At 43.8% G+C, this 16,406-nt stretch overlaps 1 protein-coding gene across 4 annotated transcripts in view; it reads right to left on the bottom strand.

Moving 5' to 3' along the window:
• Positions 1–16,406, bottom strand: part of plpp4 (phospholipid phosphatase 4) — a 312,399-nt gene that overhangs the window by 217,925 nt on the left and 78,068 nt on the right. For all 4 annotated transcript variants that reach the window (XM_068053361.1, XM_068053364.1, XM_068053362.1 and 1 more), the window contains exon 2: positions 13,427–13,535. In XM_068053361.1, coding sequence (XP_067909462.1) covers positions 13,427–13,535 — 109 coding nt within the window. The remainder of the gene's footprint in view (positions 1–13,426; positions 13,536–16,406) is intronic.

Raw genomic sequence — 16,406 nt, 5'->3', positions numbered from 1 at the left:
ATATTGCCTATCGACAAACTTGGGTATGTAGCTCTCTATCATGTCATGCAAGTTGTTAATAAATAGAGGCTACAAACTTGCGCTCCGTAGCAGTTCTACAGGTTCTACAGGTGCAGTTTTGCTACCAAAATAGCATCCCTGCTATGCACGCACACTTCTGGCATGGCTGTGCCAAACGTTACCTTGGTGATGGCGTTAGTGTAGGTGTTAGGAGTGTGTGCTAGAAGCATGCACAGTAGGCAGATCATGTCTGCAGTCAGTGTGTAACACTGATTTGATGTCAGTGCTGCATTTGGGACCTCAATGTTCCAGCTAACGCCGCACATCTGAACATGTGTTGAGCAGCAGGAAGGACCCCCCCCCCCCCCCCCACCACCAGTACTATTTAAAGGGATCATCAACCACTCTCGGGTTAGTTGCTGATTAATTCCTACTGGCTCTCTCTGGGTTTGTAGAAGTGCTTGATGGTTTCTAGAGTTGCTTAAAGCTGGTGAGAGGGACAAGGAGTGGTGCTTTACATGAGAAGGCCTTGGTTCTGACTTCAAGGGTTCTGGTCAGACCACCTGCTCCCAGTCATGGGTTCTATAGTTGCCACTACGCTTGGCCTACAGCATGATATGAATGGAGCAGAGGCATTGCAGAAGAGAACAAGCTGCTCACAGAGGGAGGAGGAGAAGGGCTCTCAGCAGGAGGCCTTGTCCATCTATGGTCATCTGGGAGCATTTCTCTTAACCCAAACTAAGCAAGGAGGAATCTGTGTTTTATGAAGGAGGTGCTCACAGAACTCTGCCACCTCCTGCAACCTCCGAGCAGGGCAAGGATTATGCTGCCTGTGGCCGTGAAGGCGACCTTTGCTTTGGGATCCTTTCAGACAGGAGCAGGCAACATCTCTAACATCTCCCAGTTCAGCGTCCACTGCTGCACAAGAGAAGTGACAGAAACTTTTTATGCCAGAGGAGAGGCGTTCATTGTGTTTTCTCTGACAAGTGGCTTTGCCATGATAGCTGGTTTCCCAATGGGGCAGGGTGCCATCAACTGCACACATGTTGTTTTGCGGCACCACATCGAAATACTGACATGTACTGCGACTACAAAGGTTACCGTTCGCTGAATGTGCAGTTGGTGTGCGGCTATGCTCAGCACATCATGCTGGTGAATGCCCACTATCCTGGCAGCAGTCACGATGCTTTCATTCCATGCCAATTTGTGGCTCCATCAATATTTGAGCCACCACATCAAAACTAGGGCACAGCTGCTACACCTGGCTCATGACTTGCTTCACAACCCAACCATGTGTGGCCAGCATGTGTCCAATGAAAGCCATACCACCACACAAAACATCATAGAGCAAATCACTGGGTGCTGAAGCAATGGTTCTGCCTGCACAGCTCTTTAGGAGCCCTGCAGTACTTGCCGGAGCATGTGTCCCAATTCATGATGGTCTGCTGTATCCCCACAAGTTGGCCATCATGAGGGCACAGACCTTGCCACCAAGGATACTGCAAGCAGGTGGGGAGGAACCAGAAGATGAGGAAGAGAAGGAATGGAGGAGGAAGGGAGTGGCAATCCACATCTTGCCTTTCTGGCCGGGCTGTCTCTTATTGCCTCATCCAACAATGGTCCCTGTGAACACAAAATAAAATTTCCATTGTACAACAGCCAAACACTGACCATCACAGTGTTCTCTTGGTTACAATGCTAAAATAAAAATCACTACCAAACAACCATTCCAAACCATCCAATATTCCATACAAACTCCCTTGGTGCCTGGCTTGCAGGTGCCTTTGCCTGGCCTAGTCTTCTATGCAGTGCTATCTGCAGCACAGCTAGTGGAAGGCTGCAGTTGGCCTTACAGGATGTACTCAAGCCCGACTTTGGACTGCACCACGTTGGTACAGGCGGCAGCAGTCTGGGCTGGCTGGCTGACAGGCAACAGGAGGGGCACTGGTGGGTGGTAGTAGTTGAGAATTAATGCTGTCATCTTGAGAGAGGACAGCAGGCCTGTGCTCTACATTGCTATTGCCATTCCCCCAATAGTGCCTCAGCAATCCTAGTAACCTGTTGGATCACAGAATTCTGGACTTTGTGAAACCCTGAGAGACCCTTTGAGCACTGGTATCTGCAGCCACGATGGCAGCAGTCTGAGCCTGCATGACGCCAAGCAGAGATTTCATGATCTCATTCTGAGCTTCCTACAGCACTCCGATGTTGGGCGATTTCTGCTTGTGCTGCAATTGAAACTGAGACATCGGCCATTAGAGCTGTATCATGGTCAGGTCCGCAACCATTCTCACTGAGCTTGCCACCATTTACATGCTGGAAAGGATGGGTCCAAGCTCTCGGCAAAGCTTTTGTGTCAAGTTGGAGCCATATTCCTCCATGCTCCTTGCAGTGATGTTGGGCTTTCTGACAGGGCTGCCAATACACCAAACATTTCTGGCGCATGCACTATGCTTTCTCCCTGTCCTGGCTGGTGACTCACCATGTGCAGATCCTGCTCTATGCTACCTGCTAAGGTGTGAGCTGTACCAATATCTGAGCTGGTGGCTGCGAGTGTGAGATTGAGTGGCCGTGTTTCTTCTTCATCAGCGTCCTACTCCTCCTGCCCTTCATGCTCCTGCACCAGTGCTTGACGTGTGGCAGATCTTTGGTATCTGAAAGGATAAAGGCGCAGGATACAGGTTACAGTAAGGGTAGGTGGAGAGGGAAAGCAAGAAGTGCATTCTTAAACCATCTACAGCTTGTAACGCGGCGACATTGTGGGATGAGGGGGAGGTGGGATGTGAAAAGGCAGCTCTGGGACAGTTTCAGCCCTGCTGCAGGCCACGGTTTCAGTTGTGGCCACACCAATGATTGTCAGCACCATCTCCACTGGGCTGAGAACATGCAGCTGAGCCTGCTCCCCTCAGTTAGGTGTTTCCGCCTTTGATTACGGCCCACCTTGTATTGCGAGAGAGAGGAAAGTTTGTCAGTAGTGTGTTTGGGCCATGTGCCTGCCATAGTTGAATAGCTGGCTGTGTGTGCATGCTGAGAAATGAGTGTAGTGCAGTGTTAAGTGAGGCTGAGGTGAGGCTACGAATATGAGACTTGAGTTGTGCTTGATGGAGATTGCTGGTAGCTGAGGAAAAGGGGATTGGTGAGGGGCTGAATGGAGCAATTAGCGAGGTTAGTGGTTCATTTCTGACGATACAGCATTTACACATGCATTCACTGACCCTGGCCATTTGTGAGGTCATTAAATGACTTCTTGCACTGCAACGTAGCTCTCAAAGTCTATACTGTTGTCACTGACCATGATGGCTACCTGCTGCCACTGCCTTCTTATTATCTCTCTGGAGGGTCTGCTGTGGTAGAGGGCCTCCCTGCTCCTGTCCATCTCCTGCACCAAAGCCTCCAGTGTTGCATTGAAAAACCCTGGAGGATGCTCTCTGGCCTGTTGTGCATTTCCACTCTTCTTCCTGCTCAGAGACTCTTCTGTAACCAGTTCCAAAACTTGCTGCAGCCAGAATGCCCCTTGCCTTTAGGAGGTGCAGGCTGGTTTTAAGTAGTGCAGGCTCGCTTTAAGTGATGCTAGCCTCACATGATTTTTGACCCCCATTGAGGTGTGCAGGCATGCAACAGTGCACTTAGCAGAATGTAAATTAGCAAACAGCGCAATGTTTGTGTGTTGTCTGCATCGCGATGAAAAGGCGTCGGTTAATCATGCATTGCGATCTCCACACCTGTTTTCTGGCCTGATCCAATTTTGCCCCACTTTGAATAGTTGAGGCCCCAACCCAGATCCCTGTGGGCTTCCACCACCCTTTCTGCTAGGAGCCTGGTCCCAGCCAGGTTCAGGTAGAGCCTGTTCCAATGGTACAGTCTCTTCCTGTCCTAGTACTGGTGTCAGTGTCCCATGAAATGGAACCCCTCTTTCGCCACTCCTTTAGCCACATGTTCACCTCCTTAATCTGCTCATCAGTGACAGTGACTGATGCAATGTATCTGTTCAAGACGGTGGCTCACCTCCACCTTCTCAAGGTTAACTAGGGATAGGCAACAAATGCTTGCCTTGCCAGCGATGCTCACATCCCATGAAAGAATAAAAAAAAATGTGGCTGAAGTAATAAAACAGAGATTATAATCCTTGTGGTCCTTTTTTTTTTTAAAAACAAAATTTATCTCCTGATACAAATAGGACTGCTTGCTGTCTCTTTACTACGTCGTGAATCCCAACATGGATCACACTGACTGGATCTGCCCCCTCCTTCTCGAATATCCTTTCAAGCCAGTTCAAGATGTCCTCACCCTGGCACCAGGTAGGCAACATACCATGTGGGACTCAAGATCCTGTTTGCAAAGGATGATATTTGTCACCCTAATTATTGAATCTCCTCCTGTTACCACATTACACTTTTCCTCCTCCTCCCTTTGGAGGGTGTCCTGCTCCAAGATGCCAAGGTCTGCATTAACGCAATAGTGAGGAAAGATATATTAGCTCTGACAATGTGGAATCTGTATGGGTAGAGCTGAGAAACACTAAGGGGCAAAAAATGTTAGTGGGCGTTGTATATAGACCCCCAAACTGTAGTGGTGATGTTGGGAATGGCATTAAACAGGAAATTAGAGACGCATGCGTTAAAGGAACATCTGTAATTATGGGTGACTTTAATCTGCATATAGATTTGGATAAATCAAATTAGTCACAATACCGTAGAGGAGGAATTCTTGGAGTGTATACGGTATGGTTTTTTTTTTGGACCAATACGTTGAGGAACCAACTAGAGAACAGGCCATCCTAGACTGGGTATTGTGTAATGAGAGAGGAATAATTGACAAGCTAGTGGTGTGAGACCCCTTGGGGATGAGCGACCATAATATGATAGAATTCTTCATCAAGATGGAAAGTGACGTTGATTCTGAGACTAGGGTCCTGAATCTTAGTAAAGGAAACTACGAAGATATGAGGCGCGAATTGGCTATGACAGATTGGGAAACGTTATATATTAATGATTTAGATGAGGGAACTAAATGTAATATCTCCAAATTTGCAGATGACACAAAACTGGGTGGGAGGGTGAGTTGTGAGGAGGATGCAGAGAGGCTTCAGGGTGATTTGGACAAGTTGAGTGAGTGGACTAATGCATGGCAGATGCAGTATAATGTGGATAAATGTGAGGTTATCCACTTTGGTAGCAAAAAGAGGAAGGCAGATTATTATCTCAATGTCTATAAACTGAGCGAGGGGAATATGCAGCGAGACCTGGGTGTTCTCATACACCAGTCGCTGAAGGTAAGCATGCAGGTTCAACAGGCGGTAAAAAAGGCAAATGGTATGTTGGCCTTCATAGCGAGAGGATTCGAGTACGGGAGCAGGGATGTCTTGCTGCAATTATACAGGGCCTTGATGAGGCTACACCTGGAATATTGTGTGCAGTTTTGGTCTCCTTATCTGTGGAAGGATGTTCTTGCTATAGAGGGAGTGCAGCGAAGGTTTACCAGACTGATTCCTGGATGGCGGGACTGACGTATGAGGAGAGATTGAGTCGGTTAGGATTATATTCGTTGAAGTTCAGAAGAGTGAGGGGGATTCTCATAGAAACCTATAAAATTCTAACAGGACTTGACAGGGTAGATGCAGGAAGGATGTTCCCGATGGTGGGGGAGTCCAGAACCAGGGGTCGTAGTCTCAGGAATTGGGGTAAACCTTTCAGGACTGAGATGAGGAGAGATTTCTTCACCCAGAGAGTGATGAGCTTCTGGAATTCGCTACCACAGAAAGCAGTTGAGGCCAAAACATTGTATGTTTTCAAGAAGGAGTTAGATATTGCTCCTGGGTCTAAAGGGATCAAAGGGTATGGGGAGAAAGCGGGAACCGGTTACTGAGCTGGATGATCAGCCATGATCATAATGAATGCAGAGCAGGCTCGAAGGGCTGAATGGCCTACTCCTGCTTCTATTTTCTATGTTTCTATGTTTCTGGCTGTCCTTCTGACAGTCTTTATCCTAATTCTTACAGATAGCAAGAATATTGCAGCTGTTGAATCGGATCAGTTTCTGTGGAACCTTATTTTCTATCTCAGTTTGATTCCCCTTACTCTGTCCACTATTGGTCACGCCAAACTGACATTAGTTCTATGTACATACTTGTTGTGAATCAATAGTAAGCATACAGCAATTACAAGTTGAACAAGCTCTTTACTGTAACTGAATTTGAATTTGCTGCATTTTCAATTTCATTAAACTGTCAGTCAGTAATGGTTGTATCAGCCAGGTTCTGATATAATGAATATTGTGTAGCAACTTCTATTTCAGTATGAAAGAGTTCTGTCACATGCCAAAGAATGCTATGATTCCATTATATGTTCCTTTGAATCTCATAATCATGGACTTTTACCCTTGTGTTTAACAATCATCATTTTTATTGCTAAGTGTGTTGCTGATCTCACAAGCCAGATCCATAAATTATACTATTCGATTCAGCCAGCTCCAATTTAGGTTGAGAGAAGCTGTCTGTACACTTTGGCCACTTCAGTCTGTCTTAACGTGTAGCTACTCAACTCCCTCAGTCCGCTTTCACAGTGTACTGTCATGATCATGCCCAATGGTTGCACTGCTGAACTGTCCCTAGCTGAAAACCATCCTTTGGAATGAGCTTTGAGCTAACCCTAACTCGCACCAAGTCTCATTCACCCATCACCCTTGTGCTTGCTGATCTACATTGGCTGCTTGCTAAGCAATGCCTCGATTTTTAAAATTCTCATCCTTGTCTTTAAATTCTTCCATGGGCTTGCCCTTTACAATCTCTCTAATTTCCTCCAGCCCGCAACACTCTGAGATATCTGCGCCCCTCCAATTCAGGCCTCTTGCGCATCTCCAATTTTGATCACTCGCCATTGGTGGCATTTGCCTTTCGCTGTCTAGGCCCTAAACCCTGAAATTCCCTCCTTTAAACTTTTCTCCCTCTCTTTTTTCCGCCCTTTAAGACTTCCTTAAAACCTCTCTTCTGCCCTAATAGTTCCTCATATTTGTGTCAAATTTTGTTTGATAATGTTCCTGTGAAACGACTTGGAAAGTTTTACTATGTTAAAAGCTGTATAAAATGCAAGTTGTTGTATTATATGGTTAATATTGCAGTTAAGCTACTGCTGCCACCATAAGTAGAGTTTATTTCAACATCAAGGAACATGATCTGAAAATGTAAATAATGGGCAGCCGAGCGGTTTGAGATCCCTTTGGTCTTCCAGTTCTCTATGGGCTAAGTTGTTTCAGGTTCAAATGGTTAATTTAAGGTATTTGTGCTGTTCGAATGCACATAGTGAGCAGAATCATAGCTACTGGTAGAGAAACTGACAGTCTTAAAATGAATGAAAACAGTTAGTGGAATGGAAATAGCATTTCAATCACTAAAATTAAAATAACCAGAGGCAGTTCAGGAGCAGCACCAGACAGATCTCCTACTCTTGTGTGACACAAGTAATGGATGCATTGCTGTTTTGAAATTATGTTCCATGTCATGCATTGCCCATATATACATTCCTGCTCAATTATTTGTGATTCTATGAAAGTTGTAGCTCAGCTACTGAAGGAACAAAATTTCAATCTGGAACAAGTTCAGAGTCCTTTGGGTCAGACTTGGTTGATTTGGCTTGTATAGTATTATATACAAGTCACACATCACTGCTGTGTGTTTATAGAAGACAAAACATTTTTCTTTGGGTAATTGAATATAAAGTTGGCAGTATAGGGCTTGGTCACTGATGATTACAGTGTTTTGTTTTGTCATCAATATGTCGAAGCATTTATCTCTAATGATTCGATCCTAGGTCTGATCACACAGGCAAAATGGTAAGCCTGGAAAAGAATTGCGGGAAATATGATGGGCAGATTTTGCAGTTAGTGGTGAATGAATTTACTCTTGCCCACAGACTTTCTACGGGCTTTTGTGTTGGTACATGCGGTGATTAAAAATCTATTTCGGTGTAGCACCCTCCACAGGGGATCCGGGACCTGTGCGAACAGGGCAAGCAACTGTATATGTCCTTTAGCTATCAGATTGAGGACTCCTTAAGGAAACATGGTTAGAAATTTGGTTGCATTGTGCTGCCTCGAGTGGTGCTACAGGGTGTTGCATATTCTCACAAGAAAGACAGAAAAGTAGGTGCACACAAAGGCTGCAACAGGTAGGGGGTGCAGCAATGGCCATGCCTCTGGGTCTGGAGGATGGCAGGGAGATGGAGTGTTGCATAATGCCCTCTGCAAGTTGGAATCAGACTCCACCATACTCCTTGACAGTGGCAGGAAACTGGCAGGCCTGCCAATGTACCCAGTATCTCGGTGTGCATGCCCATCATGTTCTCCTGTATGCCACCCAATCAAGCTTCTCATCTGAGTCCTCTGCAGCAAAATTTGTCTGCTACCTCACCTTCTGGGGAGCTGAGAAATGAACCACCCTTTAGCCCTGACCTGGTTGCAGCCCACTCATGCCCAGATGACTCCCCACATGCTGATCCCAACTCTATATTAGCCTCTAGGGTATGTGCATCACAAGTATCGGAGCTGGTGGTTGCGTGTGTTGGATCAAATCAAGGGGACTCTTCATCTGTGCTGTTGCTCTCTCTTCCTCCTTGGGCTGCTGTTGCTGGGCAAATGGTAACTCCTGGGTGTCTGAAATCAGGAAATCAGAAGGGAAGTTTGGTGTGAAGGAAGGGGGATGGGGTGTAAAGCAAAAGGTCCATGGTCACACCATCGGCAGCTTGCTCATTATGCCAGACAGCGGGACGAGGGTGTGCTGGGAGTTGAGAATGGGCATAAGTAGGAACATACCATCATCTTTAGTGCTCTTAGTGACGCTGGATGCCAGGGGCCCCATTTCAGCCAGCCCATGATACGAACAGCCATATCCTCCACAGGGTTCAGGAAATTCAAGAATCCTTGTCCCCCACCAGCTCTGTTCTGCTCCCTTCTATTGTGTGCCACCTTGTCCTGCAAGAGAGAGGGTACAATGCTTATTGTTGTGTAGCACAGTGTTTGGGTGATGTGCTTGCCATTGTTGATCAGCTGGAGTTATGTGAAGGCAGTGAGAGGTGGGTGTGAGGCTGGCAGCACTGATAGGTGTTTGAGGGTTAGGTGGAGTGTTGGATGTGAGTCCTGAGTGCCAGGGAGTGTGGCTAGGTGAGTGATGAGAATATGATGCATTAAACAGCGTGAAATGTTGGTGTTGTGGTGGGTAGGAGGAGAGCTGTGCAGGCACTACTCTGGCCAACATTACAATCATTCAGATGATATGAGTACACCAAATTCACATGTTGCCACCTAAATCCACATGAGCATGGACTGGTCACGGATCACAATCTCTATGCCCAGAAAATGGGGTTATCCAATTTCTAGCACAGAGTATGAACCAAGAAGTGTTAGTTAGAATGGTTAATTCAATGCCAAATACTGTAAAGAAAGTGAAATGATGGAAAATAAAGATGGGATTAGGAGAGATATGAGACAGAAAGAAAAAAATTTAAAAAACGTTATTTTCTAAAATCTCCAATAATAATTAAAATCTGAAGGAATGAGACTCCATACTTATAAAAGTTAATTCAGTGCCAGAGAGGCTACTTGGCAGTAATTAAGATTTATCATGCCATTTAAAATTAACTTGCACTGTAATGGGCAAGCCCTAAATTTATTTGGTGAGTTTAGTGGCTATCTATCACATAAGTACCAAAACTTCATGTCATTCCATGTATTGGAATGCCGAGTCTTTCACCAAGGTGTAGCGAAGCTCCTAGAGGAACTGGGCAACTCTGACAGCAACTTCCCGAATTCCGTGATTAATTGTGCATGTGTGGTTGCTGTCCGATTTACTCTAATAATGCTGACGTTTTAAGCCTCACCATTGAAAGGTGCAGCTGCTGCTAAAAGGACAGATTCATTTTCGACAGGCCGAGAAGAAATGGCTGAAGGAAGATCATCAGTATTTTGGATGTCTAGGTAGCAAAGGAGGGTTGTCTTGTCTGGCTTACAAGGGCACCCTGCTATTGGAAAAAATGTGCTGGCATAAATGCATGTCCAACATCCAGAGAACTTGGCGCAGATGGGCAAAAGGTTAATAGCCTCAAGAGGTCTGTCCAAGGTTAGCCAGCTTTGAGAAAGCGCAAAGTATGCAGACCACGAATAGTTTCCTCTCGCCCTGTTACTTTCCGATTCAGGCTGCATATCAATGTAAACTTAACATACAGGCCTATAAAGCAAAAAGGCCACACTTTATTATTGCCATTTCAAACTAACTGTTGTCATCTGACTATTTTGAAAAGTATCTCATAAAGCAAACTTTGCACATGCAAGGTGATCACCTGCCCTTGCATTTTTTCAACAGTATTTCATATAGTAGAGCTAGAGGACTTTGTTCTGACCGGTTGTTGTACAACTTAACTCTGATTTTGGTAGCAGCATGACAAGATTGATCGCTCATTCTAAGGCATGCATGGCACTGCTTCTCCCATACTTTTGTTTGCCTGAGATTTAATGCCATCTAGCGCCAAACCCATCCAATTGTATACTATTGTGCTCTTGTCTATGGTGGATCAGAGTATGAGAGGTTGGCTAATACATATGATTCTGTGAGTTAACAACATTGTGAGAGCATAAAGAATGCAGCAGTTCAAGAAGAGTCACCCGCACCTAGGGATGAGCAATAAATATGGTTTTCCTGTGTTAACCCACATCCCCGGGAGAAATAAAATATATTATATTCTGCTTTATTCCTCCCCTCTTGCTCCTAGCTTGTAAAGAATTTCTGACAGGAAGAGAGGGAGTGAAAGTGTTCTAATACTGTCCATTTTAATTTCTGTCTATGGGTTTGAACATAATCCTAAACTTTAATACTCACTTTAGTTATAAAATTGTAACTAATTGAATCTATGACAAGTGCCCCAGAATTGCAATCCTTCAAGCCACAAAATGCAGTAATAGACAAAAATATGGTCTCAGATGGTAGTAATACATAGGCGGTTGTGTGGACTTACAATGATACATAATTAATTGCTTTTGATTCTGCACATATCTTTAAGTTGCTTTTGGTGAACTGGGACCTTATAGTGGGTGCACATGATGTTTCGTCTTTTACCAGTTGTTACAGATCATTCCCAGGAGCTGGCTGTGCTGGGAGATGGATCATGATAACACACTTTGCTGTGGAAATTGGAATTTAATTAAATTGCTTTTATTAAACTTTGTTCTTGGAGGAGCCAAAATACTCCAGTGGGTGGTACAGTTCTCTTGATGTATGTTCAACTCAAATGCAGACAGATTTAATTAAATTCTCCTATTTTTGACAGCTGTAATGGTTATTGTATGAAATGGGTTTGCTTATTCTCAATGCAGTTCCCAGTGAGTGTGAGCCTATTGCCCAAAACTACCATAAAATTCAGACCGAATTGGCAGTGATCTATAAATCTTGCTCAATCTGACTACAAGGATAGACAGCAGATTAATGAAGAAAGTCATACTAGGGCAGTAGATGTCTGTGTATAAATGAGATGGCTGCATGATGAAAGGCCAACAACCTCAAACATCAACTCTGTTTCTCTCCTCCACAGATGCTGCCTGACCGGCTGAGTATTTCCAGCATATTCTCTCTTTATTTCAGATCCACAGTATTTTGCTTTTGTCTTTCTACACAAGCAGTGAAGCAAATAAAAACTTTTACTATGTTTCCAGTTTGAAAGAGGTTAACTATTAAAAAATTGTATTTTCTGCAATCATTGTTTGGAGGAGAAATTCAACTCACTGTTATCTGTTCTTTTAGCATATAATTAGAGTTAGACCTTTTTGAATTTCCTGTAGCAATGAGTCATGCTTAAAATGTGCCAAAGTACGCTGGATGCCATACTGGTTTGGATGACTTTTAATTGCCCAGAGTACCTGTCTGAAATGGGCATTAGGCTCCTTAAATACGTAAATTGGGGTACGCCCATCGTAGGAGTCCAAATGTACAATTCAAGGACAAATGTGTAGAGCTAGTTGTACTCGGCAATGAATGGCCTAACCAGGGATTCTTAGACTGTTGGAGCAGCTCCAAAAAAAATGGCAAATTATCATTTTTATTTTTATAGGCCCAGGAGAAGCAAGAGTGCTCTTCCTAGGCCCATAAAAAAAACTGTGGCCTACTGCCAGCACTTTGAAGGCTTCCCTTGGGACTATCTCCCTCTTCCAGACCTCACCTGCTAGCTTGCCCTATGTAGGAGCTAGCGGTTTCCCATCATCTTCGACTGGCAAACTGTACCAGGGTCCCATTTGCTGACGGCAGCTTGCCGGTGGCATTTCAATGCTGCTCGTGGCCAAATTTGGCTTGATCCTCAGGCCAACACTGACTGCTTGCGCAGCCATTACTCTGCCAGCTTTGCGCCTATTTTGGGCGCAAGTCGAATTTCTTACCATTCGTTTTTATCCAATTATGAGGCAAAACAGGGCTCTGAAAGTGCTGAATCATCAGAAGGAAAAAGTCATGTTTCAATAGCAGAGAAAAAACATCAAACTAGCACTGATTTGGTCAATAATCAGGCAAATCATAAAAGAAAACGCGTATCGCTATTAGAAATCAATAATTGTTTCCTGACTCTGATGCATCAGAGCCCGAGCCAAGAATCATCTTCCACTGGAGATCCAGACAAAGTTGACTTCCTTCCAATTCCACGTAGTCCACAGCCCAATCTACATACCAAAGGCACAGCAGACAAATGATCAGCACAGTATATAGGTCTAAGCTGCATAAATCTGAAGGACAAAGCACTGCAGAAAATCCTTATCTGACGAGTGGCGAGTCTTCAAGTTATTTTCTTTTCATCCATGAAATATTCAAAGTCATTCAAAAATCTGTGCTTTTAACTTTTTTTTCTGAATAGATTGTGGAATGATTATAGCTCAAACAAAAGTAATGGAAGGCATACAGTAAAAGACCCAAGGAATATAGAGTTCCCAAGTATTAATGGAATCTTGATGACTATGCTCATTTGCTACCTAAAATGGTTAATTTCCTGATTTTTGCACACCCAGTATAGAATCTTGATCACTGGGAGTATATACTGAAAATTGGCCCACATGTTGCATATGATCTTCCAACCATTTAAATTAACAATCAGAGAATTATGTCCCAAACTCGAGGTTGGATGAGACTCCCCACCAGAAGACAAAGTTGGGAAATGACCTCTACAGTCTCCGATGTCTGCATACTACTTTTTATTGCAGTCCACTTTTAGGTCCTCTGCTATCAAACGGTATTGATTGGTAACAATGCACATCTCGACAGAAAATACTTTCACAGAAAAAAGTCACTTATGATATTAGCAGTGGACAACCTATTGTGACATCTTCTTGCCGAACAATCATGTGAATCACTATAAATTGGTACTCTGCCATTTTTCTGTTGTTAAAAATCAAGCATTGTACTTACAAACATAATGCGAGTAGGTATGTGGTCGGACTGCACAATGGGGTTTTTGTACAGCCAAATCTCTTCCGGCTGAATAACTCGCTGGAAAGGATCCAGAAATTCAGTGAAACTGTGGAGAAACATGAAAAAATGGTTATATTTGTGGAGTGGGGGGGTGGGGGGTGCGTGTGGGAGAGGGGAAGGTCTCTTCCTGTAAGAATAGCAATCTGAAGTGCCATTCTATGATTGAACAATAATATTTTACTTCAACTAGGACCATAGTTACAGGAACGAGATGAGTCTAATGTCAGGAATGGTGCCTGCTTTCGTTTTCTAGTCTTTGTGCACTCAACTACCTTTGTTCTGCTTTGGATTTTCCCTGATTTCCTTCTTACACAGAAGATTTTAGCAATATAAAAGCAAGCAAGAAGCTTTGACAAGTTGCTCTTAGTGATCATGTGGTGCCACACATGAGTACTTTGCTTCAGTAATGCTTTAAGTCAACAAGGACCATCACTGAACAAATGGCCTGTTTTCTTCTATTCAGTTTTGACCATTATTCTTTTCAGTAGGTCAGCATGTGGCACATGAAATCTAAGGCCATAGTTACACTACAGATTTTGGCTTGAAGCTAATACCTGGCTTGACCGACAAACATGAATTACATAATCAACTCTATACCATTGTGGACTGTTGGTTCTCTGTTTTATTACCTGGGGCTTTTAACATTTGCTTCACTCCCATTGTAGTTATTCTGTACGTGGTGGAATGCTGAAACACACACTATACGGTCTCCCAGCTAAACTCAACTTGTATAATTTCATAACTCAAATTGTATATCATTCATAAGTATTGTCCATTTTGGATGTCCTCTTGATCTTTTTGGTTTTGATTCACCCTGGTTGGAAAATTTGATGTAAACAGGGAGAAGGGTAGAATCTCCTGTACCATTTTCTCCGCCTATCATTACTCAATAGTTTGGCAGAAAGGTATTTTGTCCCACCAGTAGATTGGTGCGTTCACATGGGGTGGCTGGGAAAAAGAATCGCTCTGGCTGGAGCCTCAAAAACTGAAGTAGCTTAAAGAGAGTTAGGTAGACAAAGGGGAATAATTTTGGCAAGTTGGAAGATGTGCAACTGATCCCAATAACCCCTGGCAGAAGTGTTGCTCCTGTTTACTATGGTTGCATCAGGAATACCTGCCGCCTTTGGGATCTTAAGCTAGCAAGCAGAACTTCACTGCTAACTATTATTGAAATAAAAATCATACTGCATTACTTTTCGACAAAACAATGTTTTATCCCTGCTCTGCATGGGTAAGAACTGGTTTATTTAAAAATAATCCAGACTCTATGGGGTTGATTTTTAAGCCAAAGCATGTTTCAGGCAGTGGGGGGGGGGGGGGGGAGGGGCTAGGTGAGTGCAAAATGCACTTGCACTCGCTGTCCTAAATTTCAGGCCTGGGGTATTTTAACTTGCAGGCCTTATTTAAATTTTGACTCGTGGGTTTTTCACCCGATCATGTCAAAAACGGGAGCCCACTGAGGCCTATTTAAAGAAGGAATGTTCCCTTTTAAAAGGAAGCTGCATTCACTTTGCTGACATTGCTATATTTTACTGCTGCATAGTGCAAGATGAGTTGGAGACAAGACCCCTGATTTCCTGGAGGTCTGGTGGAAAAGGAGAGAGTGTGAGAGGAAGTTCTTTTTCCCACTAATGGAAGGCAAAATCCCAAAATGGGCATTCACCAGGTCTGGAGAGAGGCGGCTGAGATTGTCAGCTGCAGGAGCATCACTTCCAGGACCTGGGAACAATACACCAAACATTTTAATGACCTGATGAGACATTTAACGTTCACCCAGCAATTTTTTCTATAAATGCTTTTCATGTGCTCCACTATTCTATAATTCTCTTGAGAATGTTTCTCAGGGTAGCACAAAAATCAAAACGAGGAAGAGGGATAAGGTTTACGATGACATCAAGCTTGGGCTTTAATAGCTTTAAAATTATAGAAGGAGCCGAACATTGAAGAAGGGAAAGAAATTTTCATGTTCTGGGAAAGTATGGATTAAAGTGGGAGACTAACAAAACTTGATTTTAACACAATGAGCATATAGGGAGGAGGAAGAATGAATAAACCCTATATTTGGAGTTTAAATGAAACAAGACAGGAAAGTTTAGAGGAGCATTTACAATAGCAGTATTGGTAATATATAGATAATAAAGGTTGCAATCAAAGGTAGAACGGGATGGACTGGATGTAGAGGGGAAAGAGGGATCACCTGTGGCGTGACTTGGATGGAGTTGGGCTTTATCATGTTAAGGTGAAAAAGTGTTTTGCACAATAAATAAACATGAAGTTCTTGGTGGGAGCTTGGGAGTTGCACTTATGACGAGAGGAGATAGTGAAATCAAGAATGTCAATATCTATAAACGTTTCTTATAATCCCAACTTAGTCTCAGTTCAGTAGTACTCTTATAGAGTCATAGAGTCGTACAGCAAAGAAACAGGCCCTTCGGCCCACCGCATCCATGCTGACCATAATGCCTATCTATACTAATCCCACCTGCCTGCGTTAATTCCATATCCCTCTATGTCTTGCTCATTCAAGTACCTGTCCAGATGCCTCTTAAATGTTGCTACTGTTCCTGCCTCCACCACCTCCTCTGGCAGCTCATTCCAGATACCCACTATTCTTTGTGTGAAAAATTTGCCCCTTTGATCCCCTTTAAACCTCCTCCATCTCACCTTAAATCTATGCCCTCTAGTTTTAGTCACCCCTGTCATAGGAAACAGACTCTGGCTAACTACCCTATCTATGCCTCTCATAATTTTATATACCTCTATCATGTCCCCTCTCAGCCTCCTTCGCTCCAGGGAAAACAGACCCAGCCTATCTAATCTCTCTTTATAACTCAAGCCCTCCAAAACAGGCAACATCCTTGTGAATCTTTTCTGCACCCTCTCTAGCTTAATCACATCTTTCCTGTAGTGCGGCGAC

Source organism: Heterodontus francisci, chromosome 20 (assembly GCF_036365525.1).
Source record: "Heterodontus francisci isolate sHetFra1 chromosome 20, sHetFra1.hap1, whole genome shotgun sequence".
Taxonomy (NCBI): Eukaryota; Metazoa; Chordata; class Chondrichthyes; order Heterodontiformes; family Heterodontidae; genus Heterodontus; species Heterodontus francisci.
This window is presented reverse-complemented; position numbering and strand designations above follow the sequence as displayed.